This window comes from Mobula birostris, chromosome 6 (genome assembly GCF_030028105.1).
Source record: "Mobula birostris isolate sMobBir1 chromosome 6, sMobBir1.hap1, whole genome shotgun sequence".
In the NCBI taxonomy this organism is placed as follows: Eukaryota; Metazoa; Chordata; class Chondrichthyes; order Myliobatiformes; family Myliobatidae; genus Mobula; species Mobula birostris.
This window is the reverse complement of record NC_092375.1, coordinates 146,034,764-146,062,489: the sequence shown is the minus strand read 5'-3', so window position 1 is coordinate 146,062,489 and position 27,726 is coordinate 146,034,764. Positions and strand designations below refer to the sequence as shown.

General features: G+C 41.9%; 2 protein-coding genes and 2 pseudogenes across 3 annotated transcripts; 1 reads left to right on the top strand and 3 right to left on the bottom strand.

Moving 5' to 3' along the window:
* The window catches only part of LOC140198752 (gamma-crystallin S-1-like), a 34,079-nt pseudogene extending 31,631 nt beyond the window's left edge, over positions 1–2,448 (bottom strand).
* Positions 2,449–3,998: 1,550 nt separating this feature from the next.
* Positions 3,999–8,317, top strand: LOC140199442 (gamma-crystallin S-1-like). 2 transcript variants are annotated; one of them, XM_072261543.1, is made up of 3 exons: positions 3,999–4,007; positions 4,614–4,856; positions 8,042–8,317. In XM_072261543.1, exons 1-3 carry the CDS (start codon positions 3,999–4,001, stop codon positions 8,315–8,317), a joined length of 528 nt encoding a protein of 175 aa, XP_072117644.1. The 2 variants fall into 2 exon arrangements, with proteins under 2 accessions (XP_072117644.1, XP_072117645.1); XM_072261544.1 differs by having other exon boundaries at positions 4,614–4,860; positions 8,049–8,317.
* A 4,606-nt stretch (positions 8,318–12,923) lies between these two features.
* On the bottom strand, positions 12,924–16,863 carry LOC140199439 (gamma-crystallin S-1-like). Its single transcript, XM_072261540.1, has 3 exons — positions 16,852–16,863; positions 14,090–14,332; positions 12,924–13,199 (listed from the first exon to the last, which is right to left on the bottom strand). The coding sequence occupies exons 1-3, from the start codon at positions 16,861–16,863 to the stop codon at positions 12,924–12,926; spliced, it is 531 nt and encodes a 176-aa protein (XP_072117641.1).
* An 8,422-nt stretch (positions 16,864–25,285) lies between these two features.
* Positions 25,286–27,397, bottom strand: LOC140198750 (gamma-crystallin S-1-like; annotated as a pseudogene).
* Between the last annotated feature and the right edge of the window lie 329 nt (positions 27,398–27,726).

The following is a 27,726-nucleotide window of genomic DNA, read 5'->3' as shown; positions in this document are numbered from 1 at the left end:
TTGTTGGCTGTGTGGAGACCAGAAGTTGCCTGTCTGTTCAGACCTGACAGGATCCACCGTCCTATGGCCAGCACCAGATGGCCTAGGATGATCTTGAACTCCATGATGAGCGATGCACCCAAGATGAAACTGGATGACACCCAAGACCTCTCCTCTGGGCCTTATCCTTCCCAGTTGACCACACGCCAAACACGACAACATGAATCCATCAACTGGTGAACTGTGTCCACTCGACCACCTTGACTGGCCCACGGACAATGTACTTGAGGCAAGACGTGGAAGGTAGGTGCGATCCTGAGGGACCATGGCAGCTGGAGATGGTAAGTAACTGGACCGACGCCATGGGCGAGCTGGAAGGGACCACTGAACTGGGGCGAGAGCATGCAGGAGTCTGTGCACGGGGCCAGAGCTCAGGTTAACAGCCTGTCGTGGTCCCAGGGTGGAGTAGTCTGGTCAGGCACTGATGGCTGTTGTTCTGACAGCGGTAGGTGCAGTTGACAGCTAGGATGGCCCTCCATGCCCTTTCTAAGCATTCTGCCAGTAGCAAACCAGGGCCTTGGCAGATGTAACCCACATCATTGGTTTCTCTGCAGGGAACAATGGGATTTAGTAGCCATGAAGCACTTGAAAGGATGACACACCCATAGCAGAGAAAATGTGTAGATCGTAGGACAGTTTGGTCCAGAGCAGATACCCCTTCCATGTAGAAGGGTTAGGGGTGTCAAAGCATTGCAGAAACTTCTCCACTTGCGGACTGAATGTTGGTCTGCGTATGATAGGCAAAGGACAAACTCACTGAGGTGCGGAGGAGGGAGCAGAGGGCTTGCCAGAAGTGGGAGATGAATTGTGGGCCCCAGTCCAATACAATGTCCTGAGGGAAACCGTGGCGAACCAGATCTGTCCTCTCAGTTGCGGAATGAAGTTTAGGGAGGACAATGAAGTGGGCCGCCTTGGAGCACTGGTCTACCGCTGTCACAATCTCTGTGGCCTAGTCGTGATGAAATCTATGGCAGCTTGGAGGAATTGAACAGGACACACTGAGGCCAGGCAACAACAAACTGATGCACACCTGCGATCATGGCAGGCCACCAGAACCAGAGTCACAGAAAACCCAGGGTCCAGCATGTGCCTGAATGGCTGGAGAGGGGTGAGGAGCAGGTCCACTGGAGTGCCTCACAGCATGCGACCTCCAGCACATACATGCAGTTGTCAGGTGTCAGCTGGAGCAGGATTGTGCAGTAGGGCCTGGAGGATCAGGTTCTCAAGATCCCAGATGGTCGGGGTGAGGTTCTGCAAGAATGGAATGATAGGCTGAAGGTCAATTTCCATTTCAGCTGGGTCGAATTTTCATGACGGGGCTTTGACCTTAGTGTTCTTAGAACCAAGCTGGTTGGAGATGGTGAAGTTGAGCTGTTTGAAGAAGAGGGCCTAGCAAACTGACATGGACTGAGTTGGTGGGTCTGCTGGTGGTCAGAAATGCTCAGTGTTCTCCACAGGCCAATGTCTCCATTGCTCCAAGGCCTATTTAATTGTGAGTAGTTCCCTGTCCCCTGCTCCATAATGATGCTGTGTAGAGTTGAACTTACATGAGAAGAAGGCACAAGGGTGCCTTTTCCCATCTGGTCCTCGCTGGGAGAGGACAGTCCCAGTGCGCACACCACATGCATCCACCTCTATCACAAAAGGTCCGAAGGGTTATGGAAGGCCAAAGAACGGGAGTGGTTGTGAACCAGCTCTTGAAGTCGTTGAAAGCGTGGTCTGATGTGATGAGGAGGGTGGGAGGACCAGTGATTTGGTTGTAATTCCTGATGAAACGGCAGTAGAAGTTGGAGAAGCCCAAAAACATTGTAGCTGTTGGAGGTGTGAGGTCAGGAGTTTACAATGATGGTGTACACTTTCTCTGGGTCCATGGCTATAACCCAGGAAGAAAATATCTGGGGTATGAAACTGGCATTTCTCTAACTTGCAGTGCAGTTGGTTTTTGAGGAGATGCTGAAAGACTGAACAGATATGAGAGACGTGGTCTTTGGGGGACCTTAGAGAAGAAGACGATATGATTGAGGTCAATGAACAGATGCCTGTGCAGCTTGTCTGAGAGGATTTTGTGAATGAAGGCTTGGAAAACAGATGGACTTTGGAAAGTCTAAAAGGCATAATCAAATATTCATAGTGGTCAGTGGGTGTTATGAATGCCGTCTTCCACTCTTCCCCCTGGTGGATGTGGATCAGGTTGTCCACACTCTGTACATCCAGTTTGGTGAAGATCTGGGACACACAGAAGATTTCAAATGCACTATCTATCAAAGGGAGAGGATAGCGGTTCTTAATGGTGATTTTGTTGAATCCATGGTAGTTGATGCAGCGACAGACACCCCTAGCTGCACTGGCTAGGGACTGGGATGTTCGATTGAAGCTATGCTGTAGCACTTTGGTGATGTAATCATTCATGGCTTTATTGCAGATGGTGGTTTTATTGTCCCAGTCAAGGGGGAGATGAGGAAGGTAATCTTGTGGAATACAGAGATGGTTGGAGTCTGAACTGTAAGACACACTGGAACAGGAAGGTGTGCCAATATTGTGGGGATCTGTCGAAGCATTTGAGAACCAGAATCCAGGGCTCAGAAGGAGGAGATTGACTTGTGCAAGGTTGCTGTATCAAGTTGGAGAATTGGAATAGAATGGCAAGCAAGTTGTCAGTGGATTCTTGCTGCTTCTGGATTGTGTGCTCGCGTCGGTGGACCATTTCCTTCAGGCGAGCATGCTCTGCTGGGTCAATCGATGCTTCACCCATCCTGTGAGTCTTGACCCAAATGCAGAGCAGTGGAGATGATTTAGCAGTGAGCAAGCTCTTTAATAATACACTGCAAAATAACAAGCCAGATTGAGCCACAAAATAAGAGAGAGTGAATACTTAACACAACAGGCAATAAGGTAACTGAAGGCTAGGAGTAACTGGCTGAGACTGGCCAGTTTGATGTGGACAAGGGCTAGGAGTAACTGGCTGAGACTGGCCAGTTTGATGTGGACAAGGGCTGGGCATGAGAGCTGGGTTTAGATAGACTGCAGGTGATGAGCCGGAAATGAATGGCAGGTGTGGAGACTGGGAGGTGCCTTCCTGTGCAGGCCTGACAGAGGTGGAGGGGCATGTAGTGTTGACAAAACAGGGGTCTGCAGAAGGACATAGACAGATTGGGAGAATGGGCAAAGAAGTGGCAGATGGAATATACTGCAGTTGTAGGGATGGGCATGATCATTCATTTTGGTAGAAGGAATAAAGATGCGGACTATTTTGTAAATGAGGAGAAAGTACAAAAAATCCAGGTGCAAAGGGACTTGGGGGTCCTCATGCAGGATTCCTGAAAGGTTAACTTGCAGATTGAGCCGGTAGTAAGGAAGGCAAATGAAATGTTAGCATTCATTTTGAGGGGACTAGAATGAAAAAAACAAGGATGTAATCCTGAGGCTTTGTGAGGCATCAGTTGCACTGCACTTGGAGAATTGTAAGCAGTTTCAGCCCCTTATTGAAGAAAAGATGTGCTGACATTAGAGGGGCCCAGAGGGGGTTCACAAGAATGATCCCAGGAATGGAAAGGTTAATATATAAGGGGCATTAGATGCCTCTGGTCCAGGACTCATTGGAATTAGAAGAATGGGGAGTTATCTTATTGAAACCTATCAAATATTGAAAGGCCTAGATCGACTGGATGTGGAGAGGATGTTTCCTATAGTGGGTGAGTTTAGGATCAGAGTGAAAATCCTCAGAATATAGGAACATCCATTTAGAACAGAGATTAGGAAAAGTTTCTTTAGCCAGAAGCTGGTGAATTTGTGGAATTCATTACCAGAGAAGGCTGTACAAGCTAAGCATTGGGTATATTGAAGGTGAAGGTTAATTATTTCTTGATTAGTTTGGGCATCAAAGATTACCTTGAGAAGGCATAAGAATGGGGTTGAGAGGGATAATAAATCAGCCATGATGGAATAAAGGAGCAGTATTGATGGGACGAGTGACCTGATTTTCTCCAATTTCTTATTGTCTTAATTGGCCACAGGAAATTGTTCCCAGTGTGTAAATTAGTAGTAAAATTCAGGAGAAGTTAATGAGAATGTGGGGGGAATAAAGTACTGGGATTAATTTAGGATTAGTGTACATTGGTGGTTGATGGTTGCCATGGATTTGCGTGGGCCGAATATTCTGTTCTTTGACTGTGATTCTACGATGTATCTCAGTGTTATGACTTTTTGAAACTCTAGAATGAAAGTGTAGAAAGAAAAAGGCTGATTTACTGCATTGTAGAATTAAATTGCCTGCTGCAAAACAAAAACAATCACTGGATCGCTGACACGTCTCGTATCCTCAGGTGCTTTTTCAGCATTCACGGGACATATGTTGTTTTCTGCTGACCTCAGGTTTGCGTCATTTACATTACAAAGGCATTGCTGTAAATGCCTTTCTGTCCAGTATATAAATACCCAGTTACAGTTACATGTAGTCAGTTGGTTATTGACCGTACACCACAATGGGAAAGGCAAGACCACTTTTCATTTTGTGAATTATATTGTAACCATCATGTGTCCCCAGTCTGATTTAAGCTATTTATTTCTTCCCACAGATCATCTTCTACGAGGACAGGAACTTCCAGGGTCGGCACTATGAGTGCAGCTCCGACTGTGCCGACCTCTCCCCTTACTTCAGCCGCTGTAACTCCATCCGTGTCGAGAGTGACTGGTGGGTGTTGTACGAGAGACCCAACTACATGGGATACCAGTATGTCCTGAGCAGGGGAGAGTATCCTGAATACCAGCGCTGGATGGGATTTAATGACTGTATCAAGTCCTGTCGCAGTTACCCACCTGTAAGTTGCTGTTGGTGACTGAGATATTCCATGCCACTTGGCACACCGCTAGAAAATGGCTGAGATTTGCAATAATTACACTTGTGCACAAGCTCTTTCTCTGAAATGTTAAACTGCTGTGAATGCTAGAGTTAGCTGCTGGCATTTGGGGCCAAGTTTGAAGTCAGTAAATATTGTTAAATTGATCAACAGAAATGAAGTTGATACAGGAAAATAGTGAATCTGTTGTGAAGGCTGAAAGTCCTGTTGCTTTTGACAGACAGATCTGTATCTGTGATTGTGAGGGCACAACCAACAATCAGAGTCAAAATCAGATTTATTATCACTGACTTAAGTTGTGAAATGTGTTGATTTGTAGCAGCAGTGCAGTGCAAGATATAGAAACTAGTATAGTTTACAAAAAGCAAATAAATAGTGTGAAAGAGAAATAGTAAGGCAGTGTTTGTGGCTTCATGAACCATTCTGAATCTGATGTGGATGGGAAGATGTTTATTAGAAGCATTGAAAGGATAGTGAAGAGATGTATTTTACCTATAGGTTAGTCAGGTTTGAGGTTTGTGACAGTGACAGTGACAGAAACTCTGCAATCACAAAGTATCTACCTGAGCCCGTGAGCAGGGACAATGTGAGAAGATGCGTACTGATGAACCAGTGCACTGGTGAGGATGAAGGCAAAACAAAGTGAGAGCGAACTCCGCAGGGCACAGGGGCAGCGGGCATCAAAGGGGAATGAAGAGGCAGCAGGATGACACGGAGTGCAATTAAAACAGACCTGAAAGGGTGAAGGTCGGAAAGACTGTGTTGGGTGAACAGAGTGAAGTTGCCACCAAAACAGATATGGCGGGCAATGTGAAGAGGTGTGGGCTGATGAGGCAGGGCATGGGGTAGGGTGAAGTGTGACCAGGCTGAGAAGACAGAGGAAAAACCCACCAGGACAGAGCGGTTGTGGGCGGTAGTGAGATGTGCAGAGGTGACAGAGTGACCCAGAATGCAGGTGGCAAATAGGATGCAGACCTGGCTGGATTTAGCTCATGCCAACCTAAAGGGAATGTACCAGGGTAGAGCTTCTGAATGGGAGATGGCAGAGCACACAGGGTATGGTGAAACTGGAATAGCAGTGGAGAGATTCCCAACAAATGCGGAGAAGCAATGAAGACTTAATTGCTCAATTCCAAGGTGGGGAGAGGAGGTGTAGGGACAGAGAATCAGGACGTATTAAAAGGTGTGAGCAAAATATTTGTCATCGTGTCATCTTGGGCTCCGTAAATAGCTGTGTTAAATATAGAGCAGAAAAGTTATGCTGAATCAAAAACAAATAGAAACTTGCAGTTGCTGGGATATGAAATGAAAAGCAGAAAATTTTGGAAAAACATTAGATCTAACAGCAACCATTTCAAGAGAAACAAAGGTAACATTTATCATCTTTGACTTTTTATGCTGAACCTTTATTAATGTCAACGCACAAGATTCTGGGCGATCTCAGCCAGTCAGCCAGCATTTGCTGGTCTTGATAAAGGGTCTCATCCTGAAATGTTGTCTGTTAAGTTCCTTCCATAGAGGCTGCCTGATTGTCTGAGATCTTCCAGTACCTTCTGTGTTGATCGAGATTCCAGGATCTGCCATCTCTTGTATCTCCTTTATTCAGGTCTAATTGGGCCACATAGAATATTTGGTCAGTTTGTGATGGTTTTATACAATGACATGAATGCAGCTATAACACCTGGACATTGATGTCTGAGACGTCTGTAATACAAAAAATACAAAACAAAGAAAAATTAATCAGAGGGTAAGGGTCAAACGTAGGCAAATGAGAGATGAGCATTGTGGTCAGCACATACCTTTTGGGCCGAAGAGCCACCTTTGTGCTCTATTACTCTAGATGTGCTGTAACCCATCATGGGCAGAGAGTGGAAAACATGGAACTATACAGCACAGTACAGGCCTATTGCACTGTGCTGTAGGAAAAAGCACCTCTGATGTATCCCCTATACTTTTGTCCTACTTCTGTAAATTATAAGCCCTCATGTTAGCCATTACCACCCTGGGAAAATATCTCTGGCTATCCATTTCATCTATGCCATTTATCGTATAAGAGATAGTAAGAGGATGGAAAGAAGAAAAAATTGTCTATCAAGGATTCAGTGGGATGAGTGGCCTCCTTTCATGCATCTGTGCAGAGTTTGGTTCAGAAACACCTAATTCACTGAATCAAGCTGTGTGTGAACTGGATTACACAATTCTCCCTTTTTAATTGCATGATTTCATAGGTCACAGTGAGGTTAAAGCATGGAAATAGGTTGTTTGAATCCATGTTCACTCTATGTTGAAGCAATTTGTCCTCTCCCATAATTTACAAATACTTTCAAGATGATCAGGTTCACTTTTGTCAAGTAACACAAACCAATGAAGAAGTCAGGTTCTAAGTCCACAGATCAACTTGCAATCTCTTTTATATTAAGAAACCATCTTATTTACAGACACAGACCAGCACTTACGTACATCTTCTAACACAACTTTTACATTAAGTGACTCATATTATCTCTATGTGGAACTAAATCCTTAAAACTTGTTCTTTTTGGTAATACTATATTCAAAACTCCAGAGCTTGCTCTTCAACCAGGTATTAAACTTTTTAGATATGCAAAAGGTGCCTCTACTTCAGAAACATAATTCTGTCATACACACTTTCATGTGATTATATTGAATATAGAGTAAGGAGTTCATTAATGTGATTCAATATACTGTATCTGGTACTATTATATTTTTTTTTGTTTTATAATATGTATTCTCTTGAACTCTGTATTCTTCTATATCGAAATCAACAAAAAATATTGGAAAAGAAGAAAGAGGATGTATTAACATCCTTAAAATACCTTTCATGTGATCAACAGCAAATAATTTATTTTTAATGTATATTTATGAAATTGTGTGGTTCTTCACCGTCTCCTGTAGAAACAGTGAACTATATCATTCTTAATCACAATTGTCTATAGTTTAACTGTCCCCAATGTAGAGATAAATTTTCTCCATATTATTTCATTAAGGATAGTCCTGAAATATAATTAATTATTGATCATTATAGAGGATTGGTACGACTGCATCTATATATAATATCTACAGTATATTGTACACATTTTTGACATGATTATACTGTATTAAAGATTCATTAAAATCCTCTATTCCAGTACCGAGGAGGCACCTACAGGATGAGGATTTACGAGAGGCCTGACTTCGGAGGGCAGATGATGGAATTCATGGATGACTGTCCCTCTGTCTACGATCGTTTCCGTTACCGTGACATCCACTCCTGTCAGGTGATGGATGGTTACTGGATCTTCTATGAACATCCCAACTATAGAGGCCGACAGTACTTCCTGAGACCCGGGGAATACAGGAGATACAGTGACTGGGGCGGCTGCAACTCAATGATCGGGTCCTTCAGGCGCATGAGGGACTTCTAGTTTACACTCAATAAGCAAGATATTATTCTGAGAATGTATTTCAGAAAATAAAATACCCTTTGCAAAGCAATTATCATTGTCATTCATTTATTTTTGTATTGGTATTAAATTGTATAAAATATACAAAATGGTACTTGAATCTCATGGTTTGGAACAATATTGACCTTAACTCATGATTGTTTCTCATCTTAGATGCTATCTCTGTGGAGATAAATTTTAACCATACACACACTGGGCATGTAATTCATTATTGATCTGATCATCTTCAGCTCCTGCCACACCTCTGTGGGCCCCTGCTCTTAGACAGATATACAACATGGAAGGAGGTCCTCTGGCCTACTGTGTTAGTGCTGACTATTGATCACCCACCTGCACTAATCCTTCATTGATCCCATTTTCAAAACTCTCCATATTTTACTCATCATTTCCCCCAAGTTGTGACTCACCTGCACATATGAGACAAGTTACCAGGGCGAATTAATCTAACAATCAACACACCCCTCAGATATAGAAGCAAACCTGAGCACTCAGAGGATTCAAAAGTAAATGAATAGTGAAAAAAGTAAATAATGATGTGATGCTTGTGAGTCCACATACTGATCCGAAATCTGATGGTGAAATGGAAGAAGTTGTGTGTGGATCTTTTAGTGTCCTGTACACACTCCTTGAAAGTAGTAATGCGAAGAGGCCTTTCCTGGATGGTGAGGTTCCTTAATATGGTTCAAGAATGCCACCTTCTTGAGGCAAAGGCTCTTGAAGATATCCCTAATGGAGGACAGGGATGTGCCCATGGTGAAACTGTATTTTGGGATAAGTCCTATTTTTTCTAAACCTACGATCTCTTCAATCAGATATATCTGTTCAAACACTGATGAACTAGTCCACTCATTTCCTGAGATGTGACATTTAGTCAGAGGATTTGCATTTTCCTGGATTTTCCTTCCATCCTTCCTTCTGCAATTTTACCAATTCTGTAATTTTTCAAAAATCCCTTCTATAAACTTTCTAGTGCCTGCACAGAAGACATTAACACCACTTACTGAAGTTAATGTTTCTAAATCATCTGATGAGTGATTGAGTTTGGGGACCCAAAATTCTTCTTCAGAAGAAGATGTGATTCTCCATTGTCCTTAAGCCTATAACATTTACCCTCACTCCTCATTCATTACTCTTGTGAGTGCTTCGTGCATCAGTATCAGATACTTCAGATTTATTTCTCCTTTCCAAAATGGTTGAACAACATGGAATTGGTGAAACATGCAAAAGACTGGAGAAGCCCAGTGACCAAGCAGCTTCTGGGGAAGGACATGGGCAGTTGATATTTCTATCTGGACTGCAAGATAGAGGGGATGTAGCCAGTATAAAATTATGGAGAGAGGGGCCACACGAAGAACTGACTGGTGCATCCAGGTGAGATGGTGGGATATAAACCGAAGGGGGAGTGGAGAATGAGATGGGTGCCAGAATCCACCTGTCACCTGATTGTGAGGTGCAAGGACTTCTTGTTCAGGTGGCAATAGGGAGTGTTGGGGGAATTCAGAAAGTTAAGGAGAAAGAAAAATAGTAAGTCGTCTATGCGTGGAACCTCACGAGATGGGGGAGATCTTAAACAGGTTTTTTGCATCAGTATTTACTCAGAAAACTGGCATAACATATATGGAAGGAAGGGAAACAAGCAGTAGTGTCATGGAACATATAGATGTTAAAGAGGAGGAGGTGCTTGCTGCCTTACTTTGTGCGTGGTAGATCGTGTTTAACAAATCTTGTACAATTTTTCGAGGAGGTTATCAAGAAAGTGGATGAAGGAAAGGCGGTGGATGTTGTCTACACGGACTTTAGTAAAGCCTTTGATAAGGTCCCACATGAGAGGTTAGTTCAGAAGGTTCAGACACGAGGTATCCATGGAGAGGTTGTAAACTGGATTCAAAATTGGCTGTGTGGGAGAAGACAGAGAGTGGTAGTGGATGATTGCTTCTCAGACTGGAGGCCTGTGGCTAGTGGTGTGCTTCAGGGACCTGTGCTGGGACCATTGTTGTTTGTTGTCTATATCAATGATCTAGATGATAATGTGGTAAATTGGATCAGCAAGTTTGCTGATGACACTAAGACTGGAGGCATTGTGGGCAGTGAGGAAGGCTTTCACAGCTTGCAGGGGGATCTGGACCAACTGGAAAAATGGGCCAGAAAATGGCAGATGCAATTTAATGCAGACAAGTGTGAGGTGTTGCATTTTGGAAGGACAAATCAAGGTAGGACATACACAGTAAATGGTAGGGCACTGAGGAGTGCAGAGGAACAAAGGGATCGGGGAGTTCAGATACATAATTCCCTGAAAGTGGTGTCACAGGTAGACAGGATTGTAAAGAAAGCTTTTGGCATCCTGGCATTCATAAATCAAAGTACTGAGTATAGGAGTTGGGATGTTATGCTGAGGTTGTATAAGACATTGGTGAGGCCAAATTTTGAGTATTGCGTGCAGTTCTGGTCACCTAACTATAGGAAGGCTATTAGTAAGATTGAAAGAGTGCAGAGAAGATTTACTAGGATGTTGCCAGGTCTTCAGGAGTTGAATTACAGGGAAAGATTAAAGAGGTTAGGACTTTATTCCTTGGAGTGTAGAAGAAAGAGGAGAGATTTGATAGAGATTTACAAAATTATGAGGGTATAGACAGAGTAAATGCGAGTAGGCTCTTTCTACTTAGATTAGGAGAGATAAATATGAGAGGACATGGCTTTAGGGTGAAAAGGGAAACATTTGGGGGAACATTAGGGGGAACTTCTTCACTCAGAGCGTGGTGGGAGTGTGGAACAAGCTGCCATCTGACATGGTAAATGCAGGCTCACTCTTAAGTTTTAAGAATAAATTGGATAGATACATGGGTGGGAGAGGTCTGGAGGGTTATGGACTGGGTGCAGGTCAATGGGACTAGCGGAATAAAGTTTCGGCACAGACTAGAAGGGCTGAATGGCCTGTCTTCTCTGTTGTAGTGTTCTATGGTTCTATGGTTCTAATAGCGATATGCGTAATCAGACTGTGAAAAGGGTCGACCTCCAGCTGGAGTTAGAGAAGGAGAAATGGAAAAAACTTCAGAAGTAAAGGACTGTTATCTGAATGCACACAAAATATTGCTCCATTATCCCTCCCTTCTCAGATTCCAGTACCTGCAGCCTTTTGTATGTCTGCTTTTCACCTTCCAGCCTCTTTCTCTACCTTGAGTTTTCCTCCACCCGGCTCCACCTGCTCTTATTTTCTCCTCTCGCCCTATCGTTTTGTACCTATTTCCCACTGGTCTCGCAAACTCCACCCTGACCCCTCCACACACCTGGCTCCATCTGCCCATCATCCCCCTCCTCACCTAGTTTCACCTGTTGCCCACCAGCCCCTGCCTCACCCCTCTCCATTGCCTCTAATACTAGTTATCTCTTTGCATTCTCAGTCCTGATAGTGGGTTTTGAACCAAAATACTGACCACCTTATTTACCTCCAAAGGAGATATACAACACCCAACAAATCAGTGCTATTTGTTTCAATAAGATCATCCTTCACTCAACTCAAAAGAACTCAAAAGGTTCATCTGTCCTAACATTAGCATCCCTCAGCAAGCCAGAATTAAAGCCCTTCACATCACTATGCATGGACTTAATTCTAGGTTAACTGAAAAACACTAACAATATGTGGATCTGATGGGCTTCAATTTTACCTCAGATCATGCTTCTAAGCTAAATACTTCCTGCATCTCTTTCATACAATGATAGTATGAAGTGGTAAGAAGTTATTACTGCACCACCAGAACCTGCTCCTTTCTTCTTCTGGGCCAAATACCCCATATCTTGACTTCCCAAACGTGTTTCGACTTTCTCTTTCAATATCCAATGATCTGCCTCTACAACCCCTGGGATAGACAGTTCTATCCTCTTCAAGACTTCCAGTTCAGTCCCATTGCGATATTTCAGATCTCTGTTTATTGAGGTTTAAAGAATTCATTCTTATTTCTTATTTTGTTAAATTTCTGTAGAAAATTCTACAACTTCAAATCATTCCAAATCAATTTCGACTCAACCTCCATCCTTCACAATGCTGACCCGTACAGAATCATAGAACCTGTAGAATCATACAGAACCTGTTGTTAACACTGGTCTCAACTTCGGTAGAAGTCATTGTGTTTTGTAAAACTGCTGCTTTATGTGCTGTTTAACTCCATGTCTCTATTTATGTTGTTCGTACGTTTGTGAAGTCATTTCACAAAACCATCAGAATCATGGAACTCATAAAGACAGATATTTATACTCAATAAATTCACTGGAAATAAATTCAGAAATGGAGCTCAATGCCACACAATGGACACAATAACTCAAGAAGCAAAGACCAACTTGTTATTCAGCTCATATTTTTCAGTCTCCTGTGAATCATAATAATGTTATCTGTTAACTGGAACCAACTGTGTAAAACAACTTAATGTGGTACTCAGATCCTGATTACTGTTCTATTGTGATTTCCAGTGGAATCAGAAGAAATGAACCAAATGAGCTGATAGTTTCATCAAAGATATTTTATTGCATCCTTAAATATTTCAACAGGTTAAAATCAGATTTTCAAGAGCCACTTTTAGAAGTCCCTCATGCGCCTGAAGGACCCAATCATTGAGTTGTAGCCACCCCAGTCACTGTATCTCCTGTATTCCCCGGGTCTCAGGAAGTACTGTCGGCCTCTGTAGTTGGGATATTCATAGAAGATCCAGTAACCATCCATCACCTGACAGGAGTGGATGTCACGGTAACGGAAACGATCGTAGACAGAGGGACAGTCATCCACGAATTCCATCATCTGCCCTCTGAAGTCAGGCCTCTCGTAAATCCTTATCCTGTAGTTTCCACCCCGGTACTGGAATAGGAAACATTGAACTTTAGTAATGATGTTTTGTAGAGAATTCACATATTATAAATGACATCTGAACACTAATTCACAGACTGGGAAATAAAGTCAGATACAATTTGATGATTTCACTAACTATATTAAATTAAATTAAATTAAACTAACTAATCCCTTCTGCTTAAACAATGTTCATATCCTTCAACTTCCCTTACATTCATTTGCTTAACTAAACATCATCTAGAAGTCCCTGATGTAGCTGCCTTTAACATCACTCGGGGCTACACATTCCAGACACCCACCACTCTGTGCAAAAAATTACCCCTCACGTCTCCTTTGAACTTATATACTCTCACGTAAAATGCATACCCTCTGGTATTTGAACCATGGCCAAAATATGCTGTCCGTCTCCTTTATCTATACCTCTCATTATCTGATAAACATCTATCAGATCTCCCCTCAGTCTTCGGCATGCCAAAGGAATCAACCCAGCCTATTGCAACCTCTTGTTATAGCACATGCCCTCTACTTCTGGCAGAATCCTGACAAGTTTCCTCTGCACCCTCTCCAAATTCTCGGCATACTTCCCATAATGGTGCAAACAAGACTGTATGCAAAACTCCTGATGGCTAGAATAGAAATGAATATGTTGGTCAAGGTCCCAGCAATCTCATTTCTTGTCTCTCTCAATAGCCAGGGGTATATCCCTTCAGGCCCTGGGGACTTATCCACATTCTTGCTCTTTAAGGGAACTAACACTACCTTCTCCTTCACTTCGGAATGCCTGAGCATATTAATACACTCAGGCATATTTGATACCCATTAGGCACTGGCTAGGCAAATTCTCCATTTTCAGACCCAAACTGCAAAAGATCAAACACCCTAAAAAAACTGAAACTTACATAAGTGTAGGTGCGACACGACCTGATTGTGTCATTGAATCCCATCCAGCGCTGGTAGTCAGGATACTCTCCCCTGCTCAGGACATACTGGTATCCCATGCAGTTGGGTCTCTCGTACAACACCCACCAGTCACTCTCGACATGGATGGAGTTACAGCGGCTGAAGTAAGGGGAGAGGTCGGCACAGTCGGAGCTGCACTCATAGTGCCGACCCTGGAAGTTCCTGTCCTCGTAGAAGATGATCTGTGGGAAGAAACATATCTGTGTTAATAGTTGCTCAGGTGTTCATGAAGAATTCTCATTTAGTTCATTTTCTGAGTAGTCCTTGCCTTTCCCATTTTGAATACAGTGAGTCTGGTAACCAGCTGAATGTTTCACAGCCTAACACAAGTTGGTATTTATATGCAGGGTAGAAAGGCCTCACTAGGCAGTTTCTTGTTTTTCTGATGACACAACATTAAACATCAGCAAAATGTGACAAAATCTTTTTTTTCATTTATTGTCAAAAAACAACAGAAAGACATTTGTTGCATTGTAGATTCTTTCAGTTTGCTTTCTTATCATTTTAATTGTTTAAACCAAACAGTTCAGGAACATTCACAGCTACTAATCACCCAGGTCAATTCACAAAGTTCAAAATAGCATTTTGGTTCTCTTTCTGAAACTGCCTAAATTGAGGAGACACCTTATTAAACTGACAAACATCTTTTGACAACCAATCTGTATTGTTTCTGCTACACAACCCTGATCAGCCACCTCTATTCTTAAACCAGTGAATGAAGCCAGATGCGTCAAATGTGATTCACCTTCAATAATCTCTGCTGCCTCTCCCTTCATAACTCACTTGATCCTCCAAGTGAGAGTTAATATTGCCTTTCGCAGTGGTTCCTTGTAGTTTTCCCACCTCTGACATTCATTATGTTTGCTCCACTTCTCTTGCTGAACACGTTGAACAGTCAAAGCCTTCCACTCTCCTGTCATTGAAGAACTCTACACATACACTCAACATTTCAATTACCTCCACGTTCTGGATTTCCTCACCACACTTGTGATATCGCATTCCTTTTAATTCATTTTACTGATGTGAGAAAGGCCAATCAATCAATAATTGCCTCAGATAAGCTGGTGGTTTATAAAGCAATTATAGATGAGTGTGCTTGCACAAAATCATTTAGATTCTTCCCCAACCAGAAGCTCTGGATGAACTATGAGATCCACAATCGGCTGAGACCCAGATCTGAGGCATTCAAGTCTTACAACCAAGAAAGTTACAAGAGATCCATGTACGATATCTGGAAAGCCATCTCACGAGAGAAGTGGCAGTTCCAGGCGAAACTTGAATCACTGAAGGATGCTCGTCAGCTGTGGCAGGGGATGAAATCTATCTCTTCGTACAAAGTGAAAGCAAGACATGGGTGAAGCAGGGATTCACTTCCAAATGAGCTCAGTGTCTTCTATGCTCATTTTGACCATCAAAACATGGAGAAACCATCATGAACACCCACATCCCCTGATGACCCTGTGTTTTCAGTCTCTGAGGCCAAAGTGAGAGCCTCCATCATGTGGATGAACCTACAGAGGCCATCCAACTTCAATGGGGACCTGCCATGTACTAAAGACCTGTGCTGTCTGATCAGCTGCCTGGAGTGTTCAATGAGATCTTTAACTTCTCACTGCGGCAGTCTGAGGTACTCACCAGCCTTAAGCAAGCTTCAATTATGTCTGTGCCTAAGAAGAATATGCTAACTTCCCTCAATGACTATTGTCCAGGAGCACTTACATCCACTGTGATGATGTGCTTTGGGAGGTTGATGATGAAAAATATCAACTCCTGCTTGGGAAGCCTTTTAAATCTGCCTCAGTTTGCCTACTGGCACAGCAGGTCCACAGCAGATTCCATTTCATTGGCTCTTTACTACATCCTAGAACATCTGGACAGCAAAGATGCGTGTAACAGGATGCTCCTTATTGACCACAGCTCAGCATTCAATACTATCATCCCCTCAAAACTAACCAATAAGCTTTAAGACCTTGGCCTCAATAACACCTTGTGTAATTGGATCCTTGATTTACTCACTTGCAAACACCAGTCAATTTGGATTGACAACAAATTTTCCTCCATAATCTCCATCAGCACAGGCGCACCTCGAGGCTGTGTGCTTAGCCCCCAGCTCTACACACTTCACACTTATGATTGTGTGGCTAAGCACAGCTCCAACGTCAGGTTTTAGTTTGCTGCTGACTTGAATGTCATCAGCCATGTCAAAGGTGGTAATGAATCAGCATATAGAAAAAAGATTGAAAATCTGGCTGCGTGGTCCCACAGCAGCAACCTCTTACTCAAAGTCAGCAAGACCTAAGTGCAGATTATTGACTTCAGGAGGAGGAAACTGGAGGTCTATGAGCCAGGCCTCATCGGAGGAATCAGAAGTAGAAAGGATCATCAACTTTAAATTCTTCAGTGTTACAATTTCAAAGGACCTGTCCTCTGCCCAGCAGGGATTATTGAAGACAAATCACATATGACTCATCAGGCTGAATTTAATGATGAAAGAATAGAGGTGGTTGATCAGTGCTGTCCAATTACAAAGAAAGCACGACAGAACCTTTACTTACTTAGAGATTTGCAAAGATTTGGAATGACGCTTCCACAGATGTATGGTAGAGAGAATATTGACTGGCTGTATCATAGGCTGGTATTGAAACACCAATGCCCTTGTACTACAAGTAATGGATACGACCCAGTCCATCATAAGTAAAACCCTCCCCATCATTGAGCACATCTACACAGAGGATTGTCAGAAGAAAGCATCATCCATCGTCAGGGGACCCCACCACCCACTCTCTTCTCACTGTTGCAATCAAGAAAAAGGTACAGAAGCCTTAGGACTCACACTATCAGATTTAGGAACAGTTATTACTTCTCAAGGATCAGGTTCTTGAACCAGAGGAGATAACTTCACTCAACTTCACTTGCCCATCATTAAACTGATCCCACAACTGATGGACTCACTTTCACGGACTCTTCTTCTCGTGGTCTTGATACACATTGCTTATGACATCAGTCACAATATATCTTGCAGAACTTTGATGTGAAATTTGATCACGCTTGTATTTATAGTAAGGCATGGTATCTTTTATGAGGTTGTATTTTAAAGCTTGATTTTGGTGTATGATTCTTGCTACTTGATTGTGCCTGTGCAAGTAATCAGACTGAGTTAAACTGCTGCAGGATTGTTTCTGATTTCTCTTGGCATTTTCCTTTTTTATCATCCTGAATTTGTTGTTTTTTTATTATGTATTTTTGATAACTTTTGTGTTAACCTGCTGGTCCTATATTGGCACAAGGAACTCCTCTGTTTCTCGGAAGAGGTCTCCGACTCTGAGACAGGTGCTCCATGCTTTCATTTCAACATCTTGTCTGCTCAGATCATGGCGATGTCTTCCATGGAGGATCATGCTCTTCTATTGGTTAACTTTTTCTTCTATAGTGATAACTTCTTCATTTACCTGGCTTGTGCATTCATTTAAGTTTAGTTGTGTGTACTTCTTATCAGGATTACATATGCTCACATAGAATGCTGAATCCTGTTTTTGTTAATGAAACTATATCCGTAGGAGTTTTACCCATCTGTTGTGTAAATTTTTTATGTCGGATATTCCACTTCCTCCTTCAGTCCTAGGTAGAGTTACTCAAAATGTGCTCGAGTGCGCATAGTGTTTTCTAAAATTTCTCATTTCAGTTCTTATTTTTCTTTGTAAATTATGCAGATCAGATTCGCACCAAGATATCATGTCAAAAGAATATGTAAATATGGGTATAGCAGAAGTGTTCTTTTCTTTTCCAATTTTTTAATTGATATCAAAATGTTAAACATAGCATAATATTAATACAAAGCTACTGGGTTTACATTATTAATAATTAGCTTATAAAAGTATAAACTCAATTAACACATGGATATAAAAACTCCCAAAGTCTTGCAAAATAAGAATACAAATATAAGTAAAAAAAAGTAAAAGTAGCATAGAAAAAATAAAGGAAAAAAACAAAATACCCCCCAAAAAACTAAACTAAACAATACTAAGCAACTAAACGAATAAAAGAAAAAGACATGGGCTGTAATGTTACATCAAATAGGACCATTAGTGTCATTAACTCCGCTCCTCTCTTCATATATTTTAAATTAATAGAATAGGTTTGGAAAAGGTCAAATTACATCATATGGAAGTGTTGAATAAATGGCCTCCAAGTCTTTTCGAATTTAATAGAAGGATCATAAATGACGCTCCTAATTTTTTCTAAATTTAAGCACAACATAGTTTGAGAGAACCAACGAAATGTAGTAGGAGGATTAATCTCTTTCCAATTCAGCAAAATGGATATTCTAGCCATTAATGTAACAAATGCAATCATCTGACAAGCTGAAGAGGTTAGATGAATTGGTTCTGTCATTGGTAAACCAAAAATTGCCATAATAGGTCCACCTGGGGAAGACAACTCACAATTGCACCCTTGCCACAAACTCAAGTATGAAGGCGCTGATTACGAATACTTCCCGACACCAAACTTACCAGATCCGGCGAGAACAGAAACAAAGGCTGAAGTCAGAACACCAAATCACATCATGAACGTACACGCTCAGTCATATGTTCCCCAACACATTCCCCCAGCTAGCACGCCACCTGCAGCAGAACCCTTGGCACAGTATTTAGCGTGACGAGACCTCGTCAATTCAGGACTGTACCAGTTTGACGATAAGCCTAAAAATTACCATGCGTGGTACTCCTCATTCACCAGTGCCATCGACGGAGTCCAGCTCATAGCAAACCAAGAGTTGGACCTTATGACTAAGTGGCTGGGAAAGGAATCAAGTGAACAGGTGAAATGCATATGCTCAGTTTACATCAGTAACCCCAAACTAGCCTTACACAAAGCATGGAAGAGACTTTGGGACTGCTATGCGGACCCTGAGATTATTGAGAGGGTGCTATTTCAATGGCTGGACAATTTTCCTAGGGTGTCAACCAAAGACCACACTAAATTACGAGAATTCGGAGATTTACTCATGGAGCTTCAAGGTGCTAAAGAAGACGGGTATTTAAGTGGCCTGTCGTATCTGAATATCTCACGTGGAGTTGGACCAATTTTGGACAAGCTTCCGTTTGGGCTGCAGGAAAGATGGGTGTCTGTTGGCTCAGAGTACAAAGAAGAGAATGGTGGTCGATCCCTGCCTTTGAGTATTTTAGTAGGTTTGTGTGCAAGGAGGCAAAGAGGCGAAACGACACTAGTTTCATGAATCAAGGCAGCACCACAACTCACACCAAGCCAGTCGAACCCATTTTGAACAATTTTGTCATCAATAAACCCGTCTCAGTGCATAAAACCGAAGTCTCCGCAATCGACGATGACCCTAGCAAGAATTGTCCATTGCACAACAAACCTCACCCCCTCAAAAAATGCAGAATGTTTCGAAACAAACCCTTTGGCGAAAGAAAGGCCCTTCTCAAGGAAAACAGAATATGTTTTAAGTGCTGTTCCTCTACCTCCCACCTCGCTAAAGAGTGTACGTTCCACGTAAAGTGCTCGGAATGTAACAGTACTAATCACGATGGAGCCATGCATCCCGGCCCGTCACCGCAAACTGCCAAGGCTCCTCCACTCCTACAAGAGGATGGCAGGGAGGGAGAGCATCACGCTGATACAACTATTGTCAGAAGTTTGTAGTCCAGGTCAGTTGAGCCATTCGTGCTCAAAGATCTGCCTCACTAAGGCATACCCTAAGGGAGCCAAAGGCAAGGCCATCAAACCCTATGTAATTCTGGAGGACCAGAGCAACCGCTCACTAGTGAGACCAGAGTTCTTCAAGTTGTTCAGCGTAAAGTGTAATCCATTCCCATACTACCTCAGAACTTGCTCTGGCATCGCAGAAACATATGGCAGGAAGGCAGAAGGCTTCCAGCTCGAGTCGCTGGATGGCAAAGTCGTCATCAGTCTCCCTCCACTCTTAGTGTGCAATGAGATCTTGAACAACCGATCTGAGATTCCGACACCAAGAGCAGTGCTACACCAGCCCCATCTCCACCACATTGCCAAGCACATCCCAGAACTGGATCCGGAAGCAGAAATACTCCTGCTACTCGGAAGAGACGTTCTTAGGGTGCACAAAGTCAGGCAGCAGGTCAATGTACCACACAACACCTCCTTCGTCCAACGTCTGGATCTGCGCTGGGTGGTGATAGGAGAGGTGTGCCCTGGCAACATACACAAACCGACAGTTAACACGCTCAAGACTAATGTGCTAGAAAGAGGCCGCCATTCAACTTCTCAGCCCTCCACAAGTGTTATGTGTATCAAGGAAGCACAACAAAGGCACGAGCATAGTACAGTAACTGAGAAGACACTGGGACAGTCAGTCTTCACTCAAACTAAGCACGATAATAAACTTGCTCCATCAGTAAAAGATGCCATCTTCTTAAAAATAATGGACACAAAGGTCTTTAGAGACGAAGCAAACAACTGGGTCACCCCACTACCGTTCAGAGAACCGCGCCAGCGCTTGCCAAACAACAAAGAGCAGGCAGTCAACCGGTTCACATCTTTGCAACGTACCCTGAAAAGGAAACCTGAGACCAGTTACAGAGGCTGTTCTACTTCTACCTAAAGACTGATCTGGAGACTAAAGTTCTATACCATGTTTATAGTGACCTTACAAAGGTCAGGCGGGGAGTGTGCTGCCCTTAAGACATTTATTTGACTTTGTTGGCTCTACGGTTTAAATGATTTGTTTGTAACTATTTTCTAGTTAAAGTTAAAAGTTGATAACTATGTTACAGTTTAACAAAGGTAAATTCATTGTCTATGGTATATCACGGCATGTGATGACATCACCTCTGGTTTCACTGCGTCTTGTGTGTAACTTCGCTTCGAAGAAGGTGTGAAGATGGGTGTCATGCGTGCAGCATGATCGTGAAGAGCTCCGTTTCTACCCACAAAGAAACATTATAGAAGCAACGCCATAAGTTCAAAAGAATGTATTTGAAATAAAAATATTAACATGGTTTCTGTTAAGGAAGCGGCGGTTGGGGCAGTGCACGTGCCGGCTTTTCAATTTCAAACGCGGGGTCAGCTCGAGCCCGAGGGCAGTTTGACACGACCCCCCTCGCCCACTACTCGGGGCAGCTGGAGACACTTGCTAAAAGAAGAGAGTGCGGGTGGTCTCCAGAATGAAACAGACGCTGTATATGTTTGTATTTTTTATCAACAGTTTTCACCATACGATGTTAATGTGGAAGAGTGAACAGTAAATGTTTAACCTTACTACGACTCTGTCTTCATTGGATCCGGTTTAACTTGGTGTTTAGTCAGAGTTTCAGCACACTGCACGAGAACACTACAGATATAGATTTGGAAAGGTAGGAAGAACAGTATTTAAAAATTTTCTAATCTGTAAATATCTAAAGAAATGTGATCTAGGCAAATTATATTTATTACTACTGCTGTTCGTCCATTGACATCGATGGGGACCTCGACGCCATTATGATGGTGTCGAGACTAACGCGTGATTTGGATTTAAGTGAGGGAGAGCTGTGCAGCGTCAGCCTCACTCTCTCTTCCCAATTCCCATCTGGATCCAGTGGCAAGACAGAGTCGAGATGGCTGGAAATGGGACTAGGCGTAGTGGATGACCAGGAAGTCTTCTGTGTCTTTTCCTGCTCTACACATTCCACCACATTTGCAGAGACCACCTTCTTGACCGTTGGAGCTTCCATTGGTCTCGTCCGCTCAATCCGCCAGAGTCTGTCTTCACATGCTGGGATAGACAACTCCCTATCTCACCCAGGGTTTGAGACCCATCGGCTACTCTCGCCTGGTTTAGCCAGCTTGTCGAAGTCGTTGCCCGGGGTATGGCCGCTGTAGCATGCAAACAGCTACGGAGAGCCACAGGTGAACTATATTTATTAGATAATTGTTCAAAGGACATGAAACAGTTATCCAAAAATAGATCACAAAATCGTAATGTACCCTTGGTTTTCCAAACCAAATAGGCTTGATCCGTAATAGAGGGTTGAAAAAAAAATTAGATGTAATAAGACTTACTAAAATAAATTGATTCAACCCAAACATTTTTTGAAATTGAAACCATATTCGTAAAGTATATTTAACTATTGGATTATCCAGTTGTTTATGCAATTTAGAAAGAGCAAAGGGAAGCAAAGTCCCTGAAATAGAACCCAGTGAGAACCCTTGTACGGATTTACATTCAAGTTTTACCCAATGTGGACTTGAAATTATGTCCAAGCAGAAGTGTTTACTGCTGTTGTTGTAGTTTTACTATTGAGCTCTGTCTGGCAAATTTTCTTCAGCTTTGAAGAAAATCCTGTTGCAAGTTTTCCCTTTATTGTACTATGATTTATTTGGTCTGCGGTTGATATCCCAAATACTTAAATGTTTCATATTCATCCTTTTGTATCCAGCTGCTCTGTTTTGTATTCTATGACCTTTATTGCAGTTTTCTTTATATTCTGTGCTAATCCAGTCTGAAGTTCAAGTTCATATCATTCAAAAATAGTTCTACTATTTGATTTAATTGCTTTAGCTTTACGGATGATGGAGCGTTTAATTTCAAATCATCCATGAATAGAAGGTGTGTCAAGGTGTAATTCGTTTGGTTGTTTCTGATTGGATACACTATTTTCATCCAATTCAGTAAATTAGAGAGCTAGACAAAATCAATGGGCTTAGGGAGTTGCCCTAATAAATGCATTGGTTTATTTTGATAACGATTGCTGTTCTTTTTTAATTGTCAATAGATAGAGTGCACCAATGCTTCATCTGATGTAGGAATTACACAAGTATTGGGTGTAGTTTATATATACTGTGTTAGGAAGTTCAGTTAACTATGAATGTGGAACAGAATCAAATGCTTTTTACTGGTCAATATAGCAACATGAAAGATTTTTGCTGTTGCTCCAGGCTTGATTTGGAATTACAGCATCTATTATCAGTTGTTCTTTACATCCTTTCATGACCTTAAGGCATCCTTGCTGTTCTTCTGTAGGTATATAGTGGATATCTAAGTGAGTGGTGATTGGTTATGAGATGCATGAAGTTACAATTTTACTTATAGTTTGTAAACAAGTAATAGGACAATATTTTAATGAGTCATTTGTGATTTCTCTTTTTGGTAAGAGTTATGTTTTACCTTCTGTCAAAAATTCGGGTACTCTTTCAAGATTTTTGAAAAAATTATTGATATGTGTTAATAGGTACAAATGAAAGCAAGTAAATTTTTATGCCAATAATTATGACTATTATCACTGTCGGTACTTTTCCAGTTGTTAGTTTTTTTATAACAGCTTTAAAAATATCCAATGTAACTTCAGCTGTTTTCATATCTTCAATTGTGTGAGTGTGGCTTGGAAGAAACTTCCAGGTGGAGATGTTTCCATGTGGTTGCTGACCTTATCCATGCTGACCGATTTGTTCACCTCTTCAGGACCAACTTGCCTGCATTGCTTCATATTTACTATCCATGTACCTGTCTAAATACTTTTTAAACAGTGAAATTGTACCGACCATTACAAGTTCCACCGGTAGCTTGTTCCATATACCCACCACACTCTGTGGGAAAAATGTGCCCCTCAGGTCCCCTCTTTTCCCTCACATCCTAAATCTATGTCCTCTCATTTTAGTCTCCTCTACCCTGTGAAAAATACTTTATCTTCCACAGGCTTCTCATAATTTTAAAAACCTCTCTAATGTCATCCATCGGTTTCCTTCACTTTGGGGAAATCATATTGTTAAGGAGGTTACATCTGAGATTATTATTTCAGGCAATTCTATGAGATGACACAACAGATAAATTCGCTGTAACTTTACTGGGTTATTGGTTTGCCAGTTTGAGTGAGAATAAATTTCTCAATACCTCAACTTTAAATAATTGTAGCTATGACAACTTTTTCAAAGCCCATAGTGATGGAAAGATCTCAACATTAAACTGGATATGTGGTTTAGGCAGTCATTTGTTTCAATAAGATCATCTTTCATTCTACTCCAAAGAACACAGAAAAGTAACTTTAATGTAAAAAAGGTTCTTCTATCTTTACATTAGCATCCCTCAACAAGCCATGAGGAAAGCTTCCCAAAGTAATAGTAATCGCTGCTCATTGCCAAAGCAAAAAACCTTGCTCTAATATCTATTAACTCTACCTTCAGAATTAAAACCCTAAACAACACTCTGCTTTGATTTAATTCCATCTTAAGTGAAAACGGCCAAAAACATGTGGATTTGATGAACTTCAATTATAACTCAGATTGTGCTTCTATGCTAAACTACTACACACTTTCCATATTTCTTTCAGACAAATATAGTCTTAATTTGTAAGAAGTTATTGCCACACCACCAGAATCTGCTCCTAAAATGGGCCATTTCCCCATATCTTGACTTTCTAAAAGTGCTTCTGCTTCTCTTTCAATATCCCAAATGAGCCACCTCTTCAACATTCTGAGATAGACAATCTCAGAGATTCACCATCCTCTCCAAAACTTACTTTTTAGTCTTATTATATTCTTTTAATCTGTGTTTACTAAGGATTAAATAATGCTTGCTTATTTCTTTTTCAGTTAACTTTCCTTAGAAGATTCTACAGCTTCAAATCATTCCACATCAAATTCCATCCTTCACAATGCGGACTCACAGAGAATCATAGATATGTTCCAGCTATCCAGCAGATTTCTGTCCATGTGTTCTTGTTGTTTACACTGGTCTCAACTTTGGTAGAATTCATCATGTTTTGTAAAACAAAAAGGTGACTTTTGGTGAAGTCATTTCACAAACCAGCAGAATCATGGAATTCATAAAGATAGATATTTGTACTCATTAAATTCACTGGAAATAAACTCAGAAATGGAGCTCAATGCCACACAATGGATACAATAACACAAGAGGCAAAGAACAACTTCCTATTCAGTGTACATTTTTCAGCCTCCTATGAGTCATCATAATGTTATCTGTTAACTGGAACCAACTGTGGTAAAACAAGTTAATGTGGTCCTCAGATTATGATTACTGTCCTACTGGGATTTCCAGTGGGATCAGGATAACTGAACCAAGTGAGCTGATAGTGTCATCAAAGGTATTTTACTACCTCCATAAATATTACAACAAAATAAAATCAGATTTTCAAGAGCCACTTTTAGAAGTCCCTCATACGCCTGAAGGACCCGATCATTGAGTTGCAGCCACCCCAGTCACTGTATCTCCTGTATTCCCCGGGTCTCAGGAAGTACTGTCGGCCTCTGTAGTTGGGATGTTCATAGAAGATCCAGTAACCATCCATCACCTGACAGGTGATGGAATGTCACAGTAACGGAATCGATCGTAGACAGAGGGACAGTCATCCATGAATTCCATCATCTGCCCTGCAAAGTCAGGCCTCTTGTAAATCCTAATCCTGTAGTTTCCACCTCGGTACTGGAATAGGAAACACTGTTTTAGTTATGTTTTATAGACTATTCTCTGACTATACACTACATCTGAACACTAATTCACAGGCTGGACATTTACATCAATGGGAAATAAAGTCAGATGCAATTTGATCATTTCACTAACTATCTGCCTCAGCAATGTCTCCAACTGGCATTACTACTGGTTCAAATATGTTAAAGAAAAACCCAGGAGAAAATATGAGAAATTCTGCATTTAGATCTTAAAACATATTCATGTCCTCTGGTATTATATTTTTTAACTGTGGGCCAATGATACTGTCTGTCTACTCTATCGATACCTCTGATAAGCTTAGAAACTTCTCTCAGATCTCCCCCTCAGCCTTCACTGCTGCAAAGAAAACCACACAAGATTGTCCACCCTTTCGTTATAGCACGTCTTCTCATTCTGACAGCATTATTGACAATCCTCCTCTGCACCCTCTCCAAAGCCTCGACGACCAAAACTGTTGCGAAACTCTAAATAGCTAAAAAAGATCCAAAAATGTTGGTCAAGGTCCCAGCAATCTCAGTTCTTGCCTCTCTCAATAACCTGGGCTATATCCCATCAAGGACTGGGGATTTATCCAACTTAATTCTCTTTACGAGACCCAACACTACTGCCTCCTATGCCTTGAAATGCCCTTCATATTAATAATCTCAGGCATATTTGATACCCAGTAGGTGCTTGTGAGGCAAATTCTCCATCAGCAAAGCCAAACTGCAAAAGATCAAATTCCCTGAAAAAGAAATTGCTACTTACATATGGGTAACTGCGACAGGACCTGATTGTGTCATTGAATCCCATCCAGCGCTGGTAGTCAGGATACTCTCCCCTGCTCAGGACATACTGGTATCCCATGTAGTTGGGTCTCTCGTACAACACCCACCGGTCACTCTCGACACGGATGGAGTTACAGCGGCTGAAGTAAGGGGAGAGGTCGGCACAGTCGGAGCTGCACTCATAGTGCCGACCCTGGAAGTTCCTGTCCTCGTAGAAGATGATCTGTGGGAAGAAACATATTTGTGTTAATAGTTGCTCAGGTGTTCATGAAGAATTCTCATTTAGTTCATTTACTGAGTAGTCCTTGCCTTTCCCATTTTGAATACAGTGAGTCTGGTAACCAGCTGAATGTTTCACAGTCTAACATGAGTTGGTATTTATATGCAGGGTAGAAAGGTCTCACTAGGCAGTTTCTTGTTGTTCTGATGACACAACATTAAACATCAGCAAAATGTGACAAAATCCTTTTTTCCAGTTATTGTCAAAAAGCAACAGAAAGCCATTTGTTGCATTGTGGATTCTTTCAGTTGTGCTTTCTTATCATTTTAATTGTTGTCTAAACCAAATAGTTTAGGAACATTCACAGCTACATATCACCCAGGTCCATTCACAAAGGTCAAAGTAGCATTTTGGTTCTCTTTCCCAAACTGCCTAAATTGAGCAGATACCTTATTCAACTGATAAACGTCTTGCAACAATCTATCTGTACAGTTTCTGCTGCACACCGATCAGCCACCTCTATTCTTTATCAGCAAGTTCAGCCAAATGAGTCAAACATGATTTGTCTTCAATATGCTCTGCTGCCTCTCCCTTCATGAACCCCTTGACCCTCCAAGTGTGAGTTAATATTGTCTTTCACAGTGGTTCCTTGTAGTTTTCCCACCTCCAGCATTCATTATGTTTGCTCCACTTCTCTTGTTGAACACGTTGAACAATCAAAGCCTTCCACTCTCCTGTCATTGAAGAACTGTACACATACACTCAGCATTTCAATCGCCTCCACATTCTGGATTTCCTCAACATCCTTGTAATACTCCATTCCTTTTAATTCATTTTTCTGATGTGAGAAAGGCCAATATCTCAATGAATTACTCAGATTACAATAACTAACTATAGTTTATACAAACAATCATCTACCAGTGGATGCTCTCACTCCATCCTCCCGCCACCCCACTAGGAATAGTGTTCCCCTTGTCCTCACCTACCACCCCACCAGCCCCCAGGTCCAGCATATTATTTTCCGTAACTTCTGCCACCTCCAACGGGATCCCACCACTAAACACATCTTTCCCTCCCCCACCCCCCGGCTTTCCGCAGGGATCGCACCCTACGCAACTCCCTTGTCCATTCATCTCCCCCCCCATCCCT